The 26,437-nt window shown below is 43.7% G+C and overlaps 1 protein-coding gene across 3 annotated transcripts in view; it reads right to left on the reverse strand.

Annotated features, from left to right (window-relative positions):
• The window catches only part of GRIP1 (glutamate receptor interacting protein 1), a 511,398-nt gene that overhangs the window by 40,746 nt on the left and 444,215 nt on the right, over positions 1-26,437 (reverse strand). For all 3 annotated transcript variants that reach the window (XM_024208047.3, XM_024208049.3, XM_029910842.1), the window contains 4 exons: positions 14,400-14,586; positions 13,646-13,791; positions 11,616-11,696; positions 7-76 (listed from right to left, as the gene is read on the reverse strand). In XM_024208047.3, coding sequence (XP_024063815.2) covers positions 7-76; positions 11,616-11,696; positions 13,646-13,791; positions 14,400-14,586 — 484 coding nt within the window. The remainder of the gene's footprint in view (positions 1-6; positions 77-11,615; positions 11,697-13,645; positions 13,792-14,399; positions 14,587-26,437) is intronic.

The following is a 26,437-nucleotide window of genomic DNA, read 5'->3' on the forward strand; positions in this document are numbered from 1 at the left end:
TCTCACCTGTGAGCAACACTTCCTTTCTTTATATCAGAAATAACAAGGGGGTCCCCTGGTTTTCTACTGGATGGAGCTGCAATAAAGAACACACACATATATACAATTTAGATAGATAGATAGATATACTACCTGAAATATACATAACATACACTCATAAATTACACACACAAAAACTAAATTAAAAGACGATGCGAAATCAAGCAGCCAAGAGTTAGGAAATGCCATATTAAGGTTGCCTATGCAACCTTAATTTAGTCCCATTGTGCATACGCATTACGATTGAGGCCAGCCCTACACTTGGAAGACTTTGCTGGTATAGCTATATCAGCTATACCAGCAAAGTGATCCTAGTGTGGAAGCAGTTTATATCAGCAAAACTGTGCTTTTGCCAGAATAGCTTATTCCAGCCCCTCTCCCCCCCAAAAAACTACACAGGTAAAAGCTCAGTTTTGCTGATATTACTGTGTCTACACCAGGTGCTTTTGTGGTACAGCTATGCTGGTCACAAATCACACCTTATCATATCCTGGGACCTGGCTGATATAGCTATGCTGGCAGATGTCTGTAGTCTAGGAAATAATGGCCACAGTCTAGAATTATATAATCACATTCTATTTGACCACCTGTGAAAAGTCTGGTTTAAGTGACTTGCCCAGCATCACATAGGAACTCAGTGGCAAAGCAGGGATAGAATCCAGTTTTCTGGGACAGCATTCAGCTGCCTTAACTATGAGACCATCTCCTCTCTCTTCCTGCAATTCACTGCCTCAATCATTACACATCGCCCAACTTCAGTAACAAATGAACCAGGGGTACTACAGACCATCTCCTTCACTACACAACCCTGATTCAACCCCAGAGCAACTCTAACTTGTGCAAATAATAGTATGTGATCATATAATTAAAGACTGTATCATAATGCAAACACACAAGGGGGCATTTCCTAACTATTGAGTGCTTGACTTTGCAACCTTAATGTTCTTTTAACAGTTTTTGTGTGTGTAATTTCCTACATTTTTAAAAAAGGAAACTGAAAAAAAATTCCACCATGTGGCATCATATTGACACCCACATTTGTCATCAACAGGGTTGCAACCTTTAGATTCACCACACAGACCTCTGCCACTTGAGCTAAAGGAGTAACTGATAGCAGTAGTAGATTGTCATCATCTATGTGGACCAGCACCAGAGGCGAAAATCTCTACTGAGCATGTGTGATTTTTCAAAGGCTTATAATTTGGCCAGACTTAGGCAGATTTTCATGGAGATGGCCAAAGGCAAATCCCTGACACAAAGGCCACCCCTGGCCAAATTTCAAGTCCCTGTTCCAAATCATGGGGACGCTAGAGGATTTCAAAGCAAAAAAATTGCCAGCATTTTTTAACATGGGTAAAACACTGTATTTTCCCCTAGCATTGTTCTTGGAACCAGCTGAACTGTCCTGGCTGGACTTCTCCCAAAAAAGGCAGATGCCTGGCATGGAGAATTTCAGCCCAAATGGTTACAGAATGGCAAAGTTATAAGCAATTAAAAGCAGGGTCTTATAATGGGAAGTGTCAGGTAACTTTAAAAGTATGTGATACTACCAGCCCCTCTTTTAATAATTATTTAATACATAAATCAATCTTAGATTAAGCTTATATTCTAAAACTGATTTGGGGATGTCTTTGTCACCAAATAATTTTGATGAGGTTAATATCTAGGACCCTATCTCGCCTTTGGATCTTAACGCCTGTGCAGAGTCCCAGTGAAATCATTGGGCCTCCAGATGGGAACAAGGGACTTCCCATGTGGATCCGATTGCTAGATTATTGTAGCAAACATACTGATGGGATCTGCAAAAAGAAAACATGAAAACACCACACTATTTTACTATTGCTTTTTCTGTATTTTGCTCCATAAGGAAATTTAGCTCTATTTTTGAAACTTCATGCTTAGTATATTCCTTTGTATGTAGCTATTGAGATCCCTGCACAGTGAGAGCCCTTACACCAGAGATGGGCAAACTATGGCCCGCGGGCCACATCCGGCCTGTGGGACCATCCTGCCCGGACCCTGAGCTTCTGGCCCGGGAGGCTAGTCCCCGGCCCCTACCCTGCTGTCCCCCCACCCCCGCAGCCTCTGTGCGCTGCGCTGCCAGCGCTCTGGCCTGCCGCTCCTGCTAGGCAGCGCGGCTGCGTGGCTGGCTCCGGCATGGTAAGGGGGCGGGGAGCGGGGGCAGTCAGGGACAGGGAGCAGGGGGCGGTTGGATGGGGCGGAGGTTCGGGGGGGGGCGGTCAGGGGACGGGAATGGGGGCGGGGATTGGATAGGCATGGGAGTCCCAGGGGGCCTGTGAGGGGGTGGGGGTGTGGATAGGGGGTCGGGGCAGTCAGGGAGCAGGGGGATTTGGCTAGGGGGTGGGGTCCCTGGAGGGCGGCTGGGGCAGGGGGTCCGGGAGGGGGCGATCAGGGGACAAGGAGCAGGGGGGTTGGATGGGTTGGGAGTTCTGAGGGGGGCAGTCAGGGGGCGGGAAGTGGGAGGGGGGTGGATGGGGGGGCAGGCTGTTTGGGGAGGCACAGCCTTCCCTACCCAGCCCTCCATACAGTTTTGCAACCCCGATGTGGCCCTCAGGCCAAAAAGTTTGCCCACCCCTGCCTTACACACTCTGTATTCTGAACTAGGAGAGCGTGTTCTGAACTTGAAGGGTGCATAAAAGTGCAAAAAAAGGTACAGATGGTAAGTTCAGTGCTGAGGCTGAAATTCTGCTTTTAGTCCACTTTAAAATAAAATAAACTGATTAATACTTTGTATTTGTAATAATCATGTGTGAATTTCCTTTGATTTTTTTACACTCATTTAATATTCCAGAGAGGAAGACTGTGGTTAAGATACTGGCCTGGGACTCTGGAGATCTGGGCTCAATTTCTGGCTCTGCCGCTGTAATAAATAAAGTGGGGGGATAGCTCCCTTTGATGGACACCCAGCCAGCCAGTTAGCTGTAAAATCCCTCCTGGTAGCTGTTCTTTACTTGCTTTACCTGTAAAGGGTTAAAAAGTCCCCCAGGTAAAGAAAAAAAGTGGGCACCTGACCTCATAGCGTTCCCAGACCCTCCTTAAAACCTAAAGTATTCCATGTTAATTCTCTAAAGCCCTTTTACTCCCGAGAAATCAAGGTTCTTCAGTTTACAGCCCAGGAGAGAGACGACGCTGAGTGGCCTGAAGGAGTCTACTATGACGGAAAAAACAACGGTGGCGTGGAAGAGGTGAGCCTTTCCATGACCCTTGGGCGTAAGCAGCGACAGCAAATCCAGGAGCTGTGCACCAGCTTCGCGCCAATGTTTTCAGCCACCCCAGGACGGATAGAACGGGCGTACCACTCCATTGACACAGGTGATGCTCGCCCAATTAGAGCCCAACCCTACCGGATGGCTCCTCAAGGCAAAACCACAATAGAAAGGGAGATCAAGGACATGTTACAGATGGGTGTAATCTGCCCCTCTGAGAGTGCATGGGCCTCTCCAGTGGTTCTGGTTCCCAAACCAGATGGGGAAATCTGCTTTTGTGTGGACTACCGAAAGCTAAATGCTGTAACTCGCCCAGAAAACTATCCAATGCCACGCACAGATGAGCTATTGAAGAAACTGGGACGTGCCCAGTTCATCTCTACTTTAGACTTAACTAAGGGGTACTGACAAGTGCTGCTAGATGACCCCGCCAAGGAAAGGTCAACTTTCATCACCCATGTAGGGCTGTATGAATTTAATGTGCTCCCTTTCAGACTGCGAAATGCACCCACCACATTCCAGAAACTGGTAGATAACCTTCTGGCTGGATTTGGGGTATTTGAAGTTGTCTACCTCGACGATGTGGCTATATTCTCAGATTCATGGGCAGAACACCTGGAACACCTCCAAGCTGTCTTCCAGCGCATAAGGGAGGCAGGATTAACTGTTAAGACCAAAAAGTGTCAAATAGGCCTAAACAGGGTAACGTACCTTGGACACCAGGTGGGTCAAGGAACTATGAACCCCCTACAGGCTAAGGTAAATGCTATCCAAAATTGGCCTGTTCCTAAGTCAAAGAAACAGGTCCAATCCTTCTTGGGCTTGGCCGGGTATTACGGAGGATTTGTACCACACTACAGACAAATTGCCACCCCACTGACAGACCTGACCAGGAAAAAGCAGCCAAATGCCATTCAGTGGACTGAAAAGTGTCAGAAAGCCTTTAACCAGCTTAAGGCGGCCCTTACGTCTGACCCTGTACTGAGGGCCCCGGACTTCAACCAACCATTCGTTGTAACCACAGATGCATCCGAACGTGGTGTGGGAGCAGTTTTAATGCAGGAGGGACCAGATCAACAATTCCATCCTGTCGTGTTTCTCAGCAAAAAAACTTTCTGAGAGGGAAAGCCACTGGTCAGTTTCAGAAAAATAATGTTACGCCATTGTGTATGCTCTGGAAAAGCTACGCCCCTACATTTGGGGACAGCGGTTCCACCTGCAGACTGACCATGCTGCACTGAAGTGGCTTCACACAGTCAAAGAGACTAACAAAGAACTTCTTCGGTGGAGTTTAGCTCTTCAAGACTTTGATTTTGAAATACAACACATTTCAGGAGCCTCTAACAAAGTGGCTGATGCACTCTCCCGAGAAGGTTTCCCAGAATCAGCCGGGTAAAAATGTCCCTGTATTCTAAGTCATTGTAGTCCTTGAAATGTAAAAAGTACTGTTTAGTTCTTAGTAATTAGTAGTAAAATTATGAGTAAAAATTATTAATAAAATTAGTATGTATCTTATTAACTCTATTTCCTAAACCTCCAGTAAGAAATCCCAGCCGGTGTGGACCTGACCTGAACCAGGCTGGCCAGCACCGTCTGTGATTTGGGGGGCATGTAATAAATAAAGGAGGGGGGGATAGCTCCCTTTGATGGACACTCAGCCAGCCAGTTAGCTGTAAAATCCCTCCTGGTATCTGTTCTTTACTTGCTTTACCTGTAAAGGGTTAAAAAGTCCCCCAGGCAAAGAAAAAAAAGGGGCACCTGACCAAAAGAGCCAATGGGAAGGTAGAACTTTTTAAAATTGGGAAAGAAACTTTCCCTTTGTCTGTTCTCTCTGGGATGAAGGGTCAGAGCAGCCATGCTATAAGCAGCTAATCCAGGTATGATTATAAGTCATCAAATCATGCCTAGAACTACTTATCTGAACTCCAATGTGTAAGTTCACCTCTACCCCGATATAACGCGACCTGATATAACACGGGTTTGCACATAGTGCAGTAACCCCGGGCTCCGGCAGACTCTGAAAGCCCACCCCCCTCCTTAGGCTTCAGAGTCTGAACTCCAGCCTGAAGCACGTCTGCACAGCTAGTTTTAGAGTGGTACCACGAGCCCTGTGAGCGTGAGTCTGTCGACCTGGGCTGGTAGGCTCACTGCCCTGGGCTGTGTACACGTACCCCAAGTGCTACTGTAATATTACTATTAAAACTAGAAAAGGGAAATAAAAATCCCTGAAATCTATGGGAACCAATAATGGCAATGGCCCCATCAACACTACAGCCCTAACAAAATCAGAAACTACACCTGCTGTCACATATCATGCAAACATGAAACACAGGCTGTGGTCACTGAAACATCCATGAACTTTTTTTCAAAAATGTTTCCAACAAACCTGGATCAAATTACGATTTGGGCCAGAAACCAGGCAAAAGCATCTTTCCCCCTTAGTGTCCAGCCAAAGCTAGGCAATTGCAGCTGAGTTTGGCTTTGAGGTTCCAACTTTGTTTGAACTCAAAACTTGAAGTAAAATTCAGAGGAAAATGGCTGTACACAAACCAAGTTGGCAAACTGAAATCACTGATGCACAGCTCTTGATAACCCCTACTTGTTAGAGCACACTGTTTACTAAAGGGACTAAAAAGCTCATTGAATCCATACGTAAGCAGTTCTTACAGCGGGATTATTTTTTGTTCTTAAAAGTGGATAATTAATATTATGATGGCTCATTTGGGGCTGCTGAGAGCTGTCAAGTAAATCTGCACATTGTGGATGTGGGCCCAATCCTGCAAACCTTTGAAATATTATTTTCATTTCTTACTCTTATTCCATGAGCTATTAGCTTCAGGGGACCACTTGTGGAGTAAGGTGCTATTTGTTGTGAGTAAGTGTATCAGAATCTTACTATTTATATATAAGCACAAAAAAGAATAAATGACCTGCTAATCTTTGATGTATTTTTTTTTAAGGCTTGCCTAATGTAAAGTGCCCATAATGATTTTTGGAAAATGAGTCAAGATAATTTGCTTCCAGGCTCAAACCTTGTACACCTGCTGCTTTCGAAGCCCCTTGAAATGATTTTTTTTTCTGGCCCACCTGTGAATGGAGGTTAATAATAAAAATTCTGATGACGTCAGAACTGTATCAGCACTAACAGACACTGCAAGAACTGATTTATGCTCATGAACAGATAGTTCAATACCTGAGTACAATGTAAGGCTAATACAAAGTAAATAAATAATAAAAATAGATAGTACGTATAGATAAACCCATACATATACATAAATTCTATTCAACATACAACTCCTCAAATATTTTTCTCCTTGACACTAAATATGACAATTAGCCTCCTTTTCTCTAATATATAATGAAAACACCATGAGGTATCTCAGAAAAAAAGGACAATTATGCCCCACTTTTATTTGAAGACCACTTCTAATAGACAATCAGTTTTTGTCACTCGTTTTAGAGTGGCTGCTAAAGACAGGCTTTACTGTGTGTGTGTACACAATATTCTTCCATTCTTATATTTCTACAGTGGGAGCGTATGCAACAGTTCTTTTATGCCAAAGGTGTATGATTTTCACATTTTTTGACTAAAGTTCAAATATACTTAATAAATATGGACCTCATCCTGAAAAAATATATGCACATGTGAAACTTTACACATAAGAGGAGTGCCATTGAACTTGGTGGGCCTATTCATGTGAGTTACTCATGTGCATAAGTGTTTGCAGGACTGGGGTCTATATAAGTTTTGGTGTATGATATACAGGACTTAGGAAATTACGATTTTCATATTACTTTAGCAAATATATCTTTTTGACATCTTTCAATGTATTTTTAAAATATGTGGCTATGATAAAATAGTTGGTGTCACAAAAATCAATCTTAAAAAAAATCTATATTCCACTACGCTGTTTAAAATCAATATAGATGGCAAATAAATTAAATCAAATTTAAACACCTTACAATTGCTGAGGGTTGACCTGCTTAGTAATTTCCACGAAATGGCTCTGTTTAAAAAAAGGTGATATTGCCTAGCATATTGTTGTGTCGTACTTGGTTCCACTAGAGCTGGGGGGAAAAAATGGATAAAAATTGTTTCCCAAAAATACATATTCAGGTCAGTGGAATTCACCAAATTATTCTGTCTGGAAAAAAAAAAACCTGAGAATGTTGAAAAGATTTGTTTCAACATTTTCAAAACAAAATGTTTCAATTTTTCAATTTGAAATGACTTTTTGTTTCAAATTTTGCTTCAGTTTTATTTTTACAAAAAGTAAAAAAGAACATAAAACAAAAACCCAAACCCAAATCCTTTGGGTCACACAAAATGTTTTGATTTAAAACAATTTTTTCCCCAACTCTTTTGTTTTCCTGAAAAAAAGTGAAAATTTCTTTTTGGGTCAACCAGAAATGAATTTTTTCTCTGAGTTTTTAGTTTAGCTTCTGAACCAGAAAATCAGTTATTTACACAGTTCTAGTTTCTGTGGCCTGGTTTAAAAAATGGAGAAGTTCTAATTTCCAGAAGCAGTTAATTGGGTATGAAATTGGTGCTAATCGCAGTATGAAAGATATAGTTACTTATCTTGGCAGACTATGGACTAGGTGCCTGATCCAAAGCGTATAAATATTAATGGAAAACAGGTCTCTCACAGGCCCTACATAGGTGCTAAGGGGACCCATAACCCATTAAAGAATTTTGGGGAACCATGAAAGACTTAACTAGGACCTTCTTTTGGGAGGTTAAGAGTGTAAAATTGTGTGCGTTAGAGCAGTGGTCTCCAAAGTGGGGTCTCCAAAGAGGATCCTTAGGGGTGCGCGGCAGGAGGAGCCAGGCGGGAGTCCGAGCGCCTTTTTTTTTTGCTTCAGTGCGGCAGGGGGTGCGTGCTCAAAAATTTTTTACTGATAGGGGTGCGCGATCAAAAAAGTTTGGAGACCACTGTGTTACAGCAGCATCTGACAAGCCCATTGTATTGAGAGACAGTTGACATAAAAGTTATGTGAAAGCTAGTGGCTTTGATTTACAGGGATTCACATGAACTTTTCTTCTGGTTTTAGTTCATTATGATTTGTGCCCCCTTAGTTTCTAGTTTGAATGAACCTTAAACAAAGTGAAATTCAGCCCCCAAAATTGAATTGCACATGGTTTTCTCCAAAACTCTAAATCTGCTCAGGTTCATTTAGTACTTTGTCCAGATTCACAAGCTTTTTGAGGACCAGACAGTAGTTTCACGTAGGCTTATTTACTGACCAAGAAAAATGAAAGAACCATCTTCACCTGGACCCCCCTGCAGAGTCCCATTACCATCTCACCCAGAACCCCCCAACAAGCCCCTGTGTATCCCAGGGCTGCCCAGAGGGGGGGGGGGCAAGTGGGGCAATTTTTCCCAGGCCCCGGACCCCACAGGGGCCCCCACGAGAATATAGTATTCTACAATATTGCAACTTTTTTTTATGGAAAGGGCCCCCGAAATTGCTTTGCCCCAGGCCCCCTGAATCCTCTGGGCAGCCCTGGTGTATCCAGATCCCCTCCACACCCGGATCCACCACTGAGCCACCCACACCCAGATTGCCCCACACAGAACCCTCTCAACCCACCCCTGGATCCCACCACGCTTGGATCCTGCCTTGCTGAGCCTGCCTGCCCACACCTGGTGCACCTTGCACAGAGGAGCAGGGCCCTGGGGTGTTTTGGGGGCAGGCCTGGTCCTTGCGCTGTGCCAGGGTTGGGTGCAGCATCACCGTTGAGTCCGTGTCCCAGGGGGATCTGCACAGTGATCTCCCACCTCTGTGCAGCCAGTGGCCTGTGCTCCCCAATGCCATGCTGGAGCCTCCACATTTATTTGACAAATAAAATTTGCAGAATTTTAAAATATTGTGCGCAGAATTCTTTGGCACAGAATTTTAAATATTTTGGTGCAGAATGCCCTCAGTAGTAATACCAATGGCACCTCAGACTAAGTACCTCACTAGCTCCTCTAGAACCTTTACATATGAACTGAACAAGAGGGGTAGCTGAAATGACCCCTGAAGACTCCTGCATCAGAGTGCCTGCAGGAGTATTGACTATAGAGTGTCTACAGTGCTTACCCATGTCTAGCCCACATGGATATTATATCACCTGATCTCATGTAGTATTTATGCTCTAAGCTTGATAGCTCCAGCTTTGTGGAGAGTTGAATTTCACCCACAGTGCATGCAGATTCTTGTGTTTTTTTGTTGGGCCACTTCCATTTTGTTTTTTAAAAGAAAGCATTTAGCATTATGACAATAATATCAATAAATGGCATGCAGATATTAATGTGCTACAGATGCTCTGAGTGAAATTAGTATAAACCATTCACCCTGTTAAATCACACTGGCTCATTTCTGAGTTAATTAGGTAGAACAGAACAAAGTATTAAACCAAGCACAAATACAACTGACTCAAGGCTTTACAAAGGGTCTGAAATCTATCAGACAAATTTCCAAAGTTTTCGTTAATGAGGGGGAGGATAAACACTTTAAAACCTTTGTATTACAGCAAATAGAGAGAGAAAAAAATACATCTTCATATAAATACATATAAATAACATTATTAATACAAGGAAAAACTAATTTTTATAACCAATCAGGAAATCAACATTGAGCCATGGTCTAATAACTAAATAGAACAACCTCTTCCCATTGTTCAGGATTTTATTTGTATGAATGTTTCATGTGTTACCACTCCTTCTGCTGGCAGATCTATGATTTTAATTTGCATCAAACTGCATTCCTTATTGAGTCTAACAATTCTTGATATGCGTATATAACAAATGGGAACATAATAATCTGAACCTACAGTGGTGCATCTCATTTATTCTTCAGATGCCCATCATGGTGCTAAATTCCTCACTGCACTTTTGACTAATTTTTATCTGTCGTGCTGCTAAAAGCTTTGATAATATAAATTAAAGCACAAAAAAACCTACAGACATTTCACAAAGTATTTTGCATAAACATAACTCTGAATAAAGCTAATGGTCTAAGTAAGGCCACAAAAGCAATGACATTTTAATTCCTATCAGGCCAGATTCATCACCGGCATCCGTGCTCTATGCATAACACCCATTAACTTTAATGGGGTTGTGCCTGCTTGCACCATGGGTGGGGTCTAACAAGGTCAAGTTACAGACCAGAGCCACTTTTTACTGGCTGCTGAAAAAAGTTAGAAATTTTTTTTTATTTCAAATGTAAAATGACAAAGTCAAAGTGTGTAAAAAATTAAATTAATATTTTTTCTCTCATTATTATTTTGACCTGAAATCTGTTTCCTTAATTAAATTAAATTTTCCTCTATGATGTGTCCATTTTTGGTGCACCATTAAAGTGTTTGCTGATCTGCTGGCACTGACACTTTTAAAAGTATAAATAGTTTTGAAGCTATTTGCTTAGCCCACACATAAACCTTGGGCCCTGATGCAGCAAATGACTCCTTGTGTAGGTCCCTGCACCCAGGATGAGTCCCTCTGAAATCAGTGCAGAAACCACTTGCAGGACTGGGGGCCTTGCTTTGCAAAAATTGGCCCTGATGCAAGAAAGCATCCCTTGTCAGGAAAGAATGTTTGCTTGTACCAAAGTCCCATTGGCTTCTGTTTTTAAATTGACTACACTGGGACTTTGCATCTGCTTAAGTTCTTTCCTGAATTGGGGCATATATCTACTAAAAGATAAGTCAAATTTAAGTTATGGCAAACTTCACCATGCCTCTTCAACTAGCTATAAACATAATAAGGAAACTACAAATGTGTTAGAAGGAGATACTTGATAATAGATAGCATTGCTAACCAGAGGCTCTGACTTTCTAATGTGTGCTCAACTCCCTGACTCTGCCCCAGCCCCCCCCGCTTCTTCCCACCCCCATTCTATCCCTGCCCCGCCCCCACTCCAACCCTTCCCCCAAGTCCCCATCCCGCCTCTTCATGCCCCGATCCACCTCCTCCCCTAAGCACACCCTGCCCTCGCTCATCCTCCTCCCTCCCAGCGCCTCCTGCATGCTGCGGAACAGCTGATCCGTGGCAGGCGGGAGGCACTGGGAGGGAGGGGGAGGTGCTGATCAGCAGGGCCGACAGTGGGTGGGAGGCGCTTGGGGGGAGGGAGCTGGCTGCCGGTGAGTGTTCAGCACCCACCATTTTTTCCCCGTGGGTGCTCCAGCCCTGGAAGACCCAAAGAGTCAGCGCCTATGCTGTTAACCATCCCACTGGCTGGGAATAGCACACACACAAAGAGGTATTTCAATTGAAACTGATTACAGCCCATGATTATATGATCCACTTTTAGCTATATAATATCTTACAATAGTGGGCTTAAAAATTAATCATAATTACTTACAACTTATGGTGATGCCAAGCTCCACGTTATGCTTCTTTGGTAGTTTTACATGAAATGTTCCACTACTTGGTATAACTGATTCTGTAATGAAAAGTAGATGAGTTACAGGCTGCAGTACTGTACTTGCAAGGATGTGGAGTTTTAAGTGTAAGCCAACGAAAATACATTAGTAACACTTACATCACACCTACCCATTCATGAAAACAATGTAGGAGTTGATGTGAAAGGAGCATGACACATGCAACATGTTTTATATCAGATGGTAATGTCACTGCATAAGGTAAGGTCTGTAGCTCCATTATTCTGAGGGTTAAATCTCAACTGATGGAGACTGCATGTGCCTACCGGTGGCTTAGCCCACAATTCTGTGTGCGTGCGTACATGATGTTGTCAGGTAGCTTTTAATTAAAAAGACACAAAATAAGTCCTGATTTCAGGCACTTTTTGGTGTAGATCTAAGACATTTTGAAATATTCACCTAAATAACTGCAGTGGATTTTATTTCTCATGAAAAGTAAAGGAACAAAAGCATAGCATAGTGAGGGAAAGCAAGGAGCCAGCTGAGGCAATGAAAGTTTGAACACACAACGTTACATCCCAGTCCTGACTTGTGGCACCTCCATTGCCCCAGATAAATCAGACTGCATGTTGCCGTGGTTTAGAGATGTAAATAAATACCACTAGCAACTAGAAGTCTGATTCTGCTCTGGTGAAGTCAATGGGAGTTTTGACCAGGGCCGGCTCCAGGGTTTTGGCCGCCCCAAGCAGCCAAAAAAAAAAAAATCGTGATTGCGATCTGTGGCGACAATTCGGCGGGAGGTCCTTCGCTCCGAGCGGGAGTGAGGGACCGTCCGCCGAATAGCTGGACGTGCCGCCCCTCTCCGGAGCGGCCGCCCCAAGCACCTGCTTGCCAGGCAGGTGCCTGGAGCCGGCCCTGGTTTTGACATAGACATTATTGGGAACAGGAGTAGGCCCAAAGTTTGAAACACAAAACTCATTTTCATTTGTGACCTCAGACAGATTTAAAATTTGCTCTCCAGTTGAGCATGGTGTTATTTTTGAATATTGCAGTGGCTATGTACAAAAATGCAATAGTCTGACTATACTTTAATGGAAATTTGCATGATAAGATATCACTCATAATTATTACTGTAGCAACCCTTAGCTGGGATTTTGCAGAACATGACCATTATATGAAATTCCATTTGTAAGAATATTTATACCATGCAAAATCACTGCAGAACTAACACAGTAATGACTTCTAAGGAGCTATTACTAAATTAGTGGAGATGTCTTAATGGTTCTTAATATTTTTTATATATATACATAATATTAATTTAAACATATTTAAAAAATAATATATATGTGGGGGTGGGTTGGTGGGTGTTTTGGGGTGTACATTGTTTATATACTGTGCATATTACATATATAATCTGTGGTTTTGTATTCTATATGCTTCAATACCTTAAAAAAGGTGAGGAGTCCTGGGAAAGTAAAAGATGCATTGGCAATGTTATGCATTTCCTGACTTTTATTAATTTAAGTTTTTGCATATAATTTACATTGTTGTTTTTCAAGATGAAATTCTATTGATATTCTTTCTGGTCCATACCTCAAGAATGGAACCATTAAGATTTCTCCACTAATCCACTGTTTACATAACACTTTTCTGTGCAGCAAAACATGTTATTAACAGGTAACACTCTATAGGAGATTGTAATACATTTAGGAATATTCTGCTTAGTTAAGACTCAAACTCTGGACAGAAATATGTTTGCAAATAAGGAAGAAGAGGGACTGTCACCATAACTTTCTACAGCATTTGTCATTTCCACTGGGGTTTTGGAGCACACTGAGGAGGGCCATGTGCAATGAGAAAGCTGCACAAACAGGCACAATTTTCAGAGGGGCAGCTTCCCAAACAAATGGCATCTGTGAAAATAAAGTTTCAGCCTCAAATGCCTGCCAAATAAAATACACATGAAAATCATTCCTAATACTGTCTTGCAAAAAATATTATACATTCATACCTGCAACATCAAACTCTATTTCTAAAGTGACCTTGTTGGTGATAGAAGAGTCTCTGAGAAGCTGATTAGCTTCTTCAAACGTGCTGTCTTCTGTTGGGATTCCATTGATTGCCATGAGTCTGTCTCCTATTTGTAGAACCCCACACCTTGATACACAATAATAAAAATTAGCCTTCAGATGTACAGGTAACCAGTATCCAGTTATACAAAATAAATCCCATCTAACCTTTAAAGAGGATGATATATCAGCTCATTCTATGGAATGGCAACTAGCAGTTGTATCTACTATTGAACTAATGTGGTTCTACATGAAACCATGTTATCACAAAAACGTATGTAGGTGCAGTTGAAATGTTCCAAGAAGTAATTAATAATTCAAAACTCAAGCATTTCCTACGTTGTGATCTGAACTAAAACTTAACAGAGATAGATGCGGTTCCTCCTTTGCAAAGAGTTTATTAGTTTTGAATTTCAGAGATTTAAAAAAAAAATGAATTCTCTCCTTTTTAATTAATATAGCCTCTAGTCTGCTGTTGAAGGAATCAGCAAGATAAAGGCACTGCTGCTTGTTATTTGTCTTACACCTGATCAAGAATACAAAATTTTATTATCAGAACAGGGAGTTCATTACGTGCTACTTTTCCACTGAGCAATGGTCCAGAATTTCTCAGAAATCTGAAAGCAATCAAACCAAACCATCCCCAGGCATCGTCAGCAAGATATAGTTAGAAGCAATCATCTGAAAGAGCCTCACCTTTCTGCTGGGCTGTCACACTCAATATATGAAATCAGAGGTGGAGAAGACAAGGTCTCAGTGGCAAACACGCTACCTTGGAGCTGTATCCCAAATCCTACAATGGGGTCAGCTGTCAGCACTACTTCTGTGGTTTCTGTGTGGACAACCTGCCCAGCCAGACCAACAGTGCTAGAGGCTAAAGACACTAAAACAGAACAGACCAGAGGGAAAGACATTCAGACACAGACAGTAGAAATGTAATTGCTTTCTGATATAATCCATTGTATAGATTTTAAGGGCAGAAGGGACCATCATGATAATCTACCCTGACCTCCTGCATATTGCAGGCCACAGAACCTCACCCACCTACTCCTGTAATAGACCCCTAACCTCTGGCTGAGTTACTGAAGTCCTCAAATCATGATGACTTCAAGTTACAGAGAATCTACCGTTTACACTAGTTTAAACCTGCAAGTGTCCCATGCTGCAGAGGAAGACAAACCCTCTCCCACCTGGTCTCTGCTAATCTGACCCAAGGGAAAATTCCTTCCTGACCCCAAATATGGCGATCAGTTGGACCCTGAGCATTTTGGCAAGACCCAACAGCCAGACACCCAGGAGAGAATTCTCTTTAGTAACTCAGAGCCCCCCGCACACACACACTATCTGGGATCTATCACTGGATGTTGGGGAATATTTGCTACTAGCAGTTGCAAATTGGCTACATGCCATTGTAGGCAGTCTCATCATACCGTCCCCTCCATAAACTTATCAAGCTCAGTCTTGAAGTCCGTTTGATTTTTTGCCCCACTGCTCCCCTTGGAAGGCTGTTCCAGAACTTCACTCCTCTGATGGTTAGAAACCTTTGCCTAATTTCAAGCCTAAACTTGTTGATGGCCAGTTTATGGCCATTTGTTCTTGTGTACACATCGGCACTTAAATAACTCCTCTCCCTTCCTGCTATTTATCCCTCTGATGTATTTATAGAGAGCAATCATATCTCCCCTCTGCCTTCTTTTGCTTAGCCTAAACAAGCCAAGCTCTTTGAGTCTCCTCTCATAAGGTAGGTTTTCCATTCCTCGGATCATCCTAGTAGCCCTTCTCTGTACCTGTTCCAGTTTGAATTAATCTTTCTTAAACATGGGAGACCAGAACTGCACACGGTGTTCCAGAGGAGGTCTCACCAGTGCCTTGTATAATGGTACTAACATTTCCCTATCTCTACTGGAAATACCTCGCCTGATGCATCCTAGGATTGCATTAGCCTTTTTCACAGATGCATCACATATGCGGTTCATAGTCATCCTGTGATCAACTAATACACCCAGATCTTTCTCCTCTGTCACTTACAACGGATATGTCCCCAGCGGGTAGCAAAAATTCTTGTTGTTAGTCCCTAAGTGCATGACCTTGCACTTTGCTCTATTAAATTTCATCCCATTTCTATTTCTCCAGTTATCAAGGTCATCCTGATATTCTTGTATGATATTCCGGTCCTCCTCCATATTGGCAATATCTCCCAACTTTGTGTCATCTGCAAATTTTATTAGCACAATTTCACTTTTTGTGCCAAAGTCATTAATAAAAATGTTAAATAAGATTGATCCCAAGATTGATCCCTGAGGAACTCCACTAGTAACCTCCCACCAGCCTGACAGCTTCCCTTTCAGTAGTCTCCCTTTAACCAGTTCCTTATCCACCTTTCAATTCTCATATTAATCCACATTTCCCCCAATTTAACTAATAATATCCCATATGGAACTGTATTAAATGCCTTACTGAAATCCAAGTACATTAGATCTACTTCATTTCTTTTGTCTAAAAACCCAGTTCTCTTATCAAAGAAAGAGATCAGATTGGTCTGGCACAATCTAACTTTTGTAAAACCATGCTGTATTTTATCCCTGTTACTGTTCACCTCTATGTCCTTAACAACTTTCTCCCAGTAGTATTTATTTCTTTAAAAACATTAAAGAGGTCTCTATCCATATCAGATCCCGGGGGTCTGTAGCATACCCCAAGCACTATCTGTATGCCAGTCAGGCCTACTATTCCACTACAATATTTGGTTTCACTTCCTGCACCAGTAGCTATAGTTCCTCCATTTTGTTACCCAGGCTCCTTGCATTGGTGCACATCTATTTAATAAACTCACTGACTCCCAGAGACAGTCAACTTCTCATTCAAACTCTATTTAGAGCAAAGTTTATAAATGATATTTAAATGGGTATGACAGCTAAAAAGAACAGAAAACAGCTGGTTTTACAATTTTAAAAAGAATGGGTCTGAATAGCTTACGGGAGTTATGTACCGACTCCCACTGACTTTCAGCCGCACTACCAGGGCTGTAACTAGGGTGGGACGAGAGGCGCAGAGCTGGTGGGGGCACAAAAATGGGGTGGCACAGGATCGGACCCAGCAGCATCACCCCCCCCCCCCCCCCCGGATTGTGCCCAGTGGCATCAGACCCCCCACCCCCCAGGATCAGCTGGAGCCCAGGGTGTTCAGCACACCCCCACCCTGCAGGATCGCGGGTCCAGTGACCCCATCTAGAGCAGGCTCTCCCCAGTGCTAGGACTGCAGTGGCAGGCAGGCAGGGCTCTGAGTGTTGAGTGGCAGGAAGGGCAGAGGAGGGGAGTGCAGAGGTTAGGGGAGAAGGGGGCATAGGAGGGGAGTGCAGGGGTTAGGGGAGAAGGAAATACATGAGCATCAGCATAAGCACTAGGAGGAGATGGGGTGTACAAGTGGGGCCTTGTTTCGGAACATACACGAAATGTGCTAGGTGCTGTACGAATCTGTGCCATAAGGAACTGTGTGTGTGATTAGCTCAGGATGGAGCTGTTGCATTCCCCAGACCTGCTGTATGGCCATGAGCCACTGGCTCTGCTCATGCTCCCTAACCTGTGTGCAGGGCTGAGGCCTGACAGAGCAGTGTCGCCAGCTTGGGGCATGGCCCTTCCCAGCATTGGGGGTAAGATGACCAGGTGTCCGGTTTTTGACCGGAACACCCGGTCGAAAAGGGATCCTGGTGGTTCTGATCAGCACCGCTTGACTGTCCGGTTGGCGGCGCTGTCTACCACCCTACCCCTAGTGCTGCCCCCACCCCAAGTGCCGCCTCCGCAGTTCCCATTGGCCAGGAACCATGGCCAATGGGAGCTGCAGGGGTGGCGCCTGAGGACGGGGCAGCGCGCAAAGTCAGCTGGCGGCGCCTCTGCATAGGAGCCTGAGGGGGGACATGCCGCTGATTCTGGGAGCTGCTTGATGTAAGCGCCACCTGGAGCCTGCTCCCCTGACCCCATCCTGGTCCCCAACCCTCTGCCCCAGTCCCATCCCTGATTCCTCCTCCCGCCCTCTGAACCCCTTGATCTGAGCCCGGAGCACCCTCCTGCACCCCAACCCCGTGCTCCAGCCCTGATCCCACTCCTGCCCTCCAAACTCTTCAGTTCCAGCCCAGAGCACCCTCCTGCATCCCAAACCCCTCATCCCCAGCCCCACTCCACAGCCTGCACCCCCCCCACATCTCAACCCCCACCTCAGCCCAGAGCCCCCTCCCATACTCCGAACCCCTCAGCTCCACCCCCCCAAGCCCAGAGCCCCCTTCTGTACCCCAAACCCCTCATTCCTGGCCCCATCCCAGAGCCCACAACCCCAGCCGGAGCCCTCACTCCCTCCTGCATCCCAATCCCCTGAGACAGCCCAGTTAAAATGAGCAAGTGAGTGAGGGTGGGGAGATCAAGCGACGGGGGGGGGGGGGGGGGGGGGGGGGGGGGGGGGAGGGCCTCAGAGAAGGGGCAGGGCAGGGGGCAGGGCAAGGGTAGGTTTTGTGCGAGTAGAAAGTTGGCAACCCTAACTGGGGGAGAGAGGACATCTGAGGTTAAGGCTCTCATTAAAGTTGCTAATCACCAGTTGTACACACTAGAGGGTGTTTGGAATTTAAACAGACTCATCCCTGATCAGGGTTTCGCTGTGGACGAGCCAGTGTGATGAGCTGCACAGCCATGGCTCTTGGGTGGCCTGGCTGAACATGGCAGTGACACACACCCACCGGGCACTGCTCAGGCCACTCACAGGGTCAAGACTGTCCTGTGGCCTTTGCCTCACAGAGTGCTGACCTCTGCCCCTTGGCTGACAACAAACATTTGAATCCTGACACAAATGCATGGCAATGGCAAGGAGGAAAGGCCTCCTAGAGCACCCCATGGCAGCCCCCTGGCACTCACATGTGCTCAGCTCTCATGGAACTGGGGAGTCCCAGGCTGAAATTCCAGCAGAGGGGTCTAGAGATGCACGTTTTTCACAGCTGCTGACGGAATGATGGCCCTGTCACTCACACACGGATTGCAAATTACAGTGGCCAGCTCTTCTTTGACCCTGTTCTATGCTGTAACAACCTTTTCACTGCATTGAACAGCTCCCTGGGCACTGGGCCAGCAAAGGAGTAACTCAGGGCGGTACTGCTCTGTGGTGACACTCCACAGCCAGATGGAACCGCCATGTGCCACTGTGCTGCATAACAGCTTTGGAGAGCTTCACAGCTGTGGCGGGGGCACAACCCCGCTCGCCTGCACCAAATCACAGGGCCCTGAGGCCTGAGCTAACAGAGAATCTCTGCTATATGTTAGCAGTGTAGGGCCCATGACAACCAGGGGAATCACAAAAGGTACATGGTGCACATACACACTAGCCTGTTCATTGCACACGTGCCTCGATAGACAAAGCTTGCCCTGAGAACCAGCTATTCAGATCTAACTTCTGACATCAGCATAAGAAATCTCTGTGCACCAAATGCTTCCATCCCATAATTTCCGCCGGCGCGGCTTCTCTTTCCTGCTCCACATCTCTGGATTATGACTTCTAACAAAGAAGAGCTTTGAACAATGGACAGAGGACCCCAATATTTGGGATGAACCAGAGAGACTTATTACAAACTGGCAGATTTAACATCATTGTATTAACCTGATCTACAAACTCTGAAATCAATTGTAATGTATATGATTCATTTTAACCTCTTAATAATATTCTTCCTTTTTTATATATTAATAAACCTTTAGTTTTTAGTTATTAAAGGATTGGCTAACAGTGTGGTTTTGGGGTAAGATCTGAGGTGTGTGTCGGGGTCTTTGGAACTGGAAGAACCTAATATATGTGATTCTTAGTTTTAATAATAATTTATCACAGAAGTCTGCTTTGTCTGAGTGGTACATGAGGGGCTAGGGGGCCTGAAGGGGACTGTCTGTGGCTACATAATAACTAGTATAGTATTTTGGAAGCACACATTTGTTACAGGTTTGGTGAAATCTTGTGATAGAATATACTACCAGTTTGGGGTACATGCCCTGTATTCTGGCATTCTGACCCGAGATTGACGCTCTTAGTTGTGTCCCACACCAGGCAGCGTGACAATGGGAATTTGGGATTTGTCATTCCCAAATCCAGATTTTTCCCCCAAGAGCAACAGGCCCCTCAGTCACTGAGGCACCTCCTCCTCATATGGGACTCAATCCTGGCCATCGGGATTGAAACGGACTCCTCCCATTCCCAAAGCACAGGCTCCTCCCCACCATCAACTGAGCTGAATGAGAGTCTTATTGATTTAATGGTAGGACACAGCCGAACAGTTCTGACTCCACCTCAAGTTTTGGGATTGGGAATATCTTGCTGTAGTACATAAGAACAGGTCAGACCAAAAAAGTACTGGGTCAGACCAAAGGTCCATCTAGCCCAGTATCCTGTCTACCGACAGTGGCCAATGCCAGGTGCCCCAGAGGGAGTGTACCAACAGGCAATGATCAAGTGATCTCTCTCCTGCCATCCATCTCCATCCTCTAACAAACAGAGGCTAGGGACACCATTCCTTACCTATCCTGGCTAATAGCCATTAATGGACTTAACCACCATGAATTTATCTAGTTCTCTTTTAAACGCTGTTATAGTCCTAGCCTTCACAACCTCCTCAGGTAAGGAGGAACAATCTCCTGATTGTTCTAAATTTACATATAAACTTAAAATACAGCTTTAATTGGTGTTTGTATACATTTTGTTCTTTCTTTATATAAGAATTAGATACAGTGCTAATTTCTAAGTTATCTGCAAAAAGCCTAGAGTTTCCAGGTGCCTAAGTAGTCATGGAATCACGGTCAAAGTTGCCCCCCATACCAAAATCTGAAATGGCGCCCTGCTCAGCCCTGGGGAGGGGGAGAGGTCTATAGGGAGGCGCTGATTGACAGCTGGTGCTGCATTCCGAGCCTGCGCCAGCTGCCCTATCACCATGACAGGGAGTGACACTGCCCTACAGTGGGTACCCCCACCGCAGCTACCCCCTCCAGCGTTCCCCAAATACACGCTTCAGCGCCCCTCAACTGTTCCCCCCCAGCTCCCTCTCCCCTCCTCTTCCCCCCAGCAGTGTCCTCTATTTGGGAACATGAAATCTGTAACCCTAGAGGTCGCTCTGTTCTCACAGCCTGGGTTTCCGGAGCTGGCAGAAGTGAGTCCACCCTGCCAGCAGCAGCCGCTGAGCACCAGGTTCACGTGGCCAAGGTGAGAGCTTGGGCTGTGTGACCATCAGCCACAGGGCTGGGGCAGGGCAGGCAAGGGGCACAAGAGGTGATTCCACTCTGCATGCAGGGAGTGTGGGGAGAATGACCCAGCTGCAATGGCAGGTCCCTGGGCAGTGAATGGGGTGTGACCAGACTGCTGAGAGGCAGGTGCCCAAGAGGGATGAGTACACCAGAGGGAGCATCTCATAGCAGCCAGGATCCATGGGCAGGAGCTGGCCCTGGTCAGCACCAGGCTGCTTCAGGGCAGAGGCAAGAGCACAATGGGGAACAGCTTGGAGCTGTGCTGCCCACCCTGTCTGGGGAGCGCCAGGCCATGCAGAGGGAGCAGGGCAGGGGAGAGCTCATGGGCAGCCAGCCAGTGCTCTGGCTCCCACAGGGTGGAGAGTCAGAGTTCCAAGCGGCCAGGCGACTCCCTGCCAGCTCCTTGCAGGAGTTAACAATTTTCAAACTGTGGGGCGCGTGCCCCTAGAGAGGCACATTTTAAAACCATCTGTGCTAAATGGAAGGCAGAAATCTAGGGGGATGGAGCGGGGACGTGACCCTGGGTGCCCCACCATGTGTCGGTTCTAGGGGATGCAAATATGCTTGCTCACCCTGGGCGCTAAAATCCTTAGTTATTGCTCTGCTAGCTCCTGTAGGCTTCTTTGAAAATCTCTAATATTTTATTCATTAGCAATCGGGCAAATGTCCTAGAGAGGTAGGAAATCTCACCACCTGTCGTGTTTATTTCTCATTAACATTTATGTCAGGCTATTTGAGCTATGTAACACCAATTAACCTCCCTTTTCTGCTTTATACCACACTACAGACAAACATATTTGGGGAAAGAAGTTCTATATCAGGGGTAGGCAACCTATGGCATGCGTGCCAAAGGCGGCACGCGAGCTGATTTTCAGTGGCATTCACACTGCCCGGGTCCCGGCCACCGGTCCAGGGGGCTCTGCATTTTAATTTAATTTTAAATGAAGTTTCTTAAACATTTTAAAAACCTTATTTACTTTACATACAACAATAGTTTAGTTATATATTATAGACTTATAGAGAGAGACCTTCTAAAAAGGTTAAAATGTATTACTGGCACACGAAACCTTAAATTAGAGCGAATAAATGAAGACTCGGCACAGCACTTCTGAAAGGTTGCCGACCCCTGTTCTATATGGTCCTTCAAAAAGACTGATCTTATAACTCCTATAGAAAGCCGCCCCTGTGCTTGCAAGATTCCTATGTTTCTGACAGACTTTTTTGCTCTCTCTCAACTGACTGCACTGCGGCACAAGTCAAGAGAAAAATGACTTTGAGATTCAACACCGATACCTACACAAAAGGATTAGGGTGCCCTTGGGTACATTGATCCCTGCCTAATGAGGTCTTTTATTATTATTTATATGTAGCCACTGGAAGACACTATTATCTTATACAAAGAGGACGGGCAGCAATTCATTCTGTTTCTAGTCAAACCAGTAAAACACTATTGCAGCGGTATCCCTAAATCCTCCAGCACTTATGGCACTGCAAGTATTTTTCCAGTACAAATCTAGGCTACTACCCACTCCTCCTCTAAATTCCTTCAAGGCTCATTTCTGCCTACAAGGAATTAGCTAAAATTTAATGACTCATCTGAGGGACAGTTTGCTTTGTCATTTTTTAATGAGCAAAAACAAAGTTACTACTTGTTATTAAATACGTTTTGAATTTTACAAGTTGTTAGCACAGCCGTAGAAAAATCACATTGGTTTTCCTTCCTTGGGATTTGTGTAAACATTTCCTTCAGTTTAGGGTTTACAGCACTAGTTTTTTGCTTTGAGTTTCAAATTAATATGATTTTGCAAACTCAATTTGCAAATTCATTCAATACCCACTGTAGTCAATAGGAGTCTGTCCATTGGCTTCAATGGTTTTATATCAGGGCATCAAGACTGTTTTTTCATGTCACTTGTCTTCCACTCATCTAATTAGGTGCCACCCCGAAAAAGATATTGACTATGAACATATTATAAAAACAAACAAACTCCTCACCCCATAACCTTAAGCAGCCTCCTCAGCTAAAAGTACCTTGTATTCTTATTAGCTTCCCTTAATTCTCCACTCCTCATCTTTTTTTTTTTTTTTTTGGTCATCATCTTCCTGTTTAGTGCATCATCTTCCTGTTTAGTCTAATTTTAGATTGCAAGCTCTTTGAAGCAAACATAAAAGGCTTAAAGGGACTATTTCTCGATCACAAAAAGGCACACGCTGTCCAAAATGAAAAGCTAACAATTCTGTAAGTAAAACACAAGAATGCAATAACGGAGTCCCCAGTCTACCAACTGCTTAGGCCTTCCACTCTTTTATATCTGTCATTCATTAGCAATATCTTTTTACCAACTTTTTTTTTTGGCACCTAAACTAGTATAAAGTTTTGACCAAATCAATCTGAATATACTAAAAACATGCTTGACAAAAAACAAAGCTGGCTAGATAGGCGTGCATGTATTTTTATAAATTGACAAATTCAATTCAATTGTCTTCTGCAATTTTACTTCAACTATTTCCCACCATTTTGATGTAATGAACTGTGCCACAATCTAGTTTACACATATAGATTTGGGGAAGAACTCTGGAGCTTCACGTTGAATGTCAGAAGAGAGGAAAGGAACTGGGGTTACATCCCATCAGCCACATTTCAGCCTTCGTTTTCTGTCCTGGCTTCACCTATGACTTTTGTATTTAGGTTGAACTCTGTAAGCTATGGAAAAGAAAGATTCTGTGGCTTCTCTGAATTGGTTTTTGATTTTGTGAGTGTGTGGTTCCAGTTCTTTATTGCTAAGATCAGGCCAATTTCCCCTGAGATGCTGACCGTAGCATCATCAGCATGTAAACTGTCAAGTCCCTTAAACCTCCTTTAGTCATTTTGTAAATGTAGTGCCTATTTGCAGAATCCCTTGCTATGTAAAATGGGTGCGATATTTTGATTGAAGTTCTCCTCTTGATCAATACGAACTCCTAATACAGATGACTGACATTTTTCAAATGACTTTTTTGGTTGAAAATGGCTTTAAAAATTATGAGGCCATTTTGCTTTTTCAATGTTTTTGTTTTTCAAAAATTTGTGACATGACTTGTTGGCGTATAATTTAAACTTTTTCAATCAATCTACCATGAGACTGAGGGTGGCAGATGAAGAATTTTTTTAAACTTCTACAATGTTCATTAGGATTGTGTTAGATATTGCTTCTTACTCAATGAGGTTTAAATAGTGCACTAATCATGAACAGGTCAGAGAATGATTACATCTGAGAGTTCTAATTTTTTTAATTTTATAAGCAAATCGTGAAGACCTCCATGTCATAGTTTTCTCTGCCCTTTTGGGTGGCATCATCAGCAACTCAGGCAAAATATTCTGAGGGTCTATTTTCAGACACAGAATCAATATTTTAAGTAGTCACACATTTTTCTCTATGCTTATGCCATTATCAGGCCACTTCTCATATTCAACCAGGCATTTTGCACTAATGTCAACGCCAGTTCTTTTTGTTCTTTAACTTTTCCTTTTGTTTCTTCATTTGCAAGTTGAAATCTGTCTTGAGGAGTATATCTAAGGTAAAATGCTTCAGTCTTATTTCAAATTCTTCAATTTTTTTACACAATTATTTTAATGGCATAATCACCAATTGATCTTTGCCATTTTTTATGAGCCGAAGAACTGTGGATGGGCTGGCATCTTGAATGTAGCAGATGTTGAAGAGCTGTGACTAAAGTTATGATCATGATTATGATTATATTTCCATGACTAGGTATCTATCTAGGTACTTCTACTGTCCTTGTTACCATAGTATCTGATTACTGTAGAATATTCAGTGACGACAATGGCATCAAAATATTTCACTTGCGAAATCAAGCTCATCAATGTTATTCTCTTTCACTTCGAGGTTTCATTCAAGAGGACAGTTGATTTTGAAGCTAGTTTTCTGCACTTTTTGAGATGAGCATGAATCTTCTCTCTTTTGCTACTTAAATCTTGATAATGTTTATATTTTACTTTACAAGAATTATGTTTTTCTTACTTCACCCATCCCATAGCTTCTTTCTAACCACTTCCTTCAACTTGAGACATGCCGAGTTAGATAAATTCATACTCGAATGTCTTGTAATCACTAAATACTAAACATCCATATGTAGTAAGAATGAAAAACAAACAAAAACCTCTAGTTTCAATAATCTGAAAACTGAAAATTTAGATAGTGACATAAGTATAGACCCATGTTATCAGATGCCCCACCTACCTGCCAGAAGTTTCCAAGTCCTTGCAAAGCAAACCTTCTAACGGTTCATAATCGCACACATTCCCCTTTAACATCAAATGACAATTATTCCATTCACTAGCCACATCCCTCTCTTCCATCACCAATAACTCAACTTCTTTCCCTCCCTCAGCTTCCTTCATGACAGCTCTGATATTCGACTGAAATTAGGGCCTAACACTTATAGCGCTGAAACACTTTCAAATGTGTATTTTGTTCATGTAGTTACAGAGTCTAAGTGTGCCACCGAAGTTAAAAAAATATGAAAAAATCTGACAACCAATAAAACTCCACTGGAGGGTTTGCACAAACCTGCCACCCATAGCTGCCAGTAGAGGGATACTCTCTGCCTAGCCTCTAGGGTGTGTGCAGTGAAGGCCCCAAAGCGTTAGCAACTGTGCAAGGGCGTCTGGGTCCTGTAGTTTAACTGCAGTAGGGATCAGACAGTGCCACTTCCAACTACTTGAGGGACATCTAAAAGGCTCTGTGGATAGAGGATGGGGCAGTCCTTGCATGGCATTTCCCTCTTTTGGAAGTCCAGGATATGTAGGTAGAAACAGCCACATGACACACTCTTGAAGAGACTGGTATGAAGGGAAGGAGGACTAAGAGCACCAGGCCTCCATCTTAAAAGACATCAAGGATGAATGGAGACATGGGGGTTGGTTAAGGCCTTCATTGGTTGGAATAGTTTGGATGAATATCTGAACTTTTGGATGCTTCTGAGAACTGGAGTCCAAACCTTTGGAAATTCCCCTGTCCCTAAAATTTGTCTGGAGTTTGATTATGGTGTATTAGGGCTTTGAGTACTATTGGTGTATTTCTGCAAGAAAAGCATGTAGGATACTGGCCCCAGTGAATCTTTGTTAATGCTGAGGGCTAGTTTACTGCATGTTTTTATACATACACTGAATATGCAAGCAGTTATTTTACTAAATGCTCCTATGTGTAATATTATTGGCCTTCCTGGGGACTGGTTTACTATGTGCTATGCAGTATGTAGATTTGTAATCCTGAATATGGGGGTTGCATATTTGTTATTTTTATTCCCCTAATAGTGACAGAAGAAGGACAAGAATTATTAAAAGGTGAACGGGGGATTATTTTAGCTGCATAATTCCAAGTTAGCAGGGGAACTCTTGCAAATGTAAAATGCTCCATATTCCTAGAGGCAGTGGAGAAATTAGCCAATGACAGCAAAACATGAGAGATGATTGTC

This window comes from Terrapene carolina, unplaced genomic scaffold (genome assembly GCF_002925995.2).
Source record: "Terrapene carolina triunguis isolate 2854851 unplaced genomic scaffold, T_m_triunguis-2.0 Scaffold68, whole genome shotgun sequence".
NCBI classification, from domain to species: Eukaryota; Metazoa; Chordata; order Testudines; family Emydidae; genus Terrapene; species Terrapene triunguis.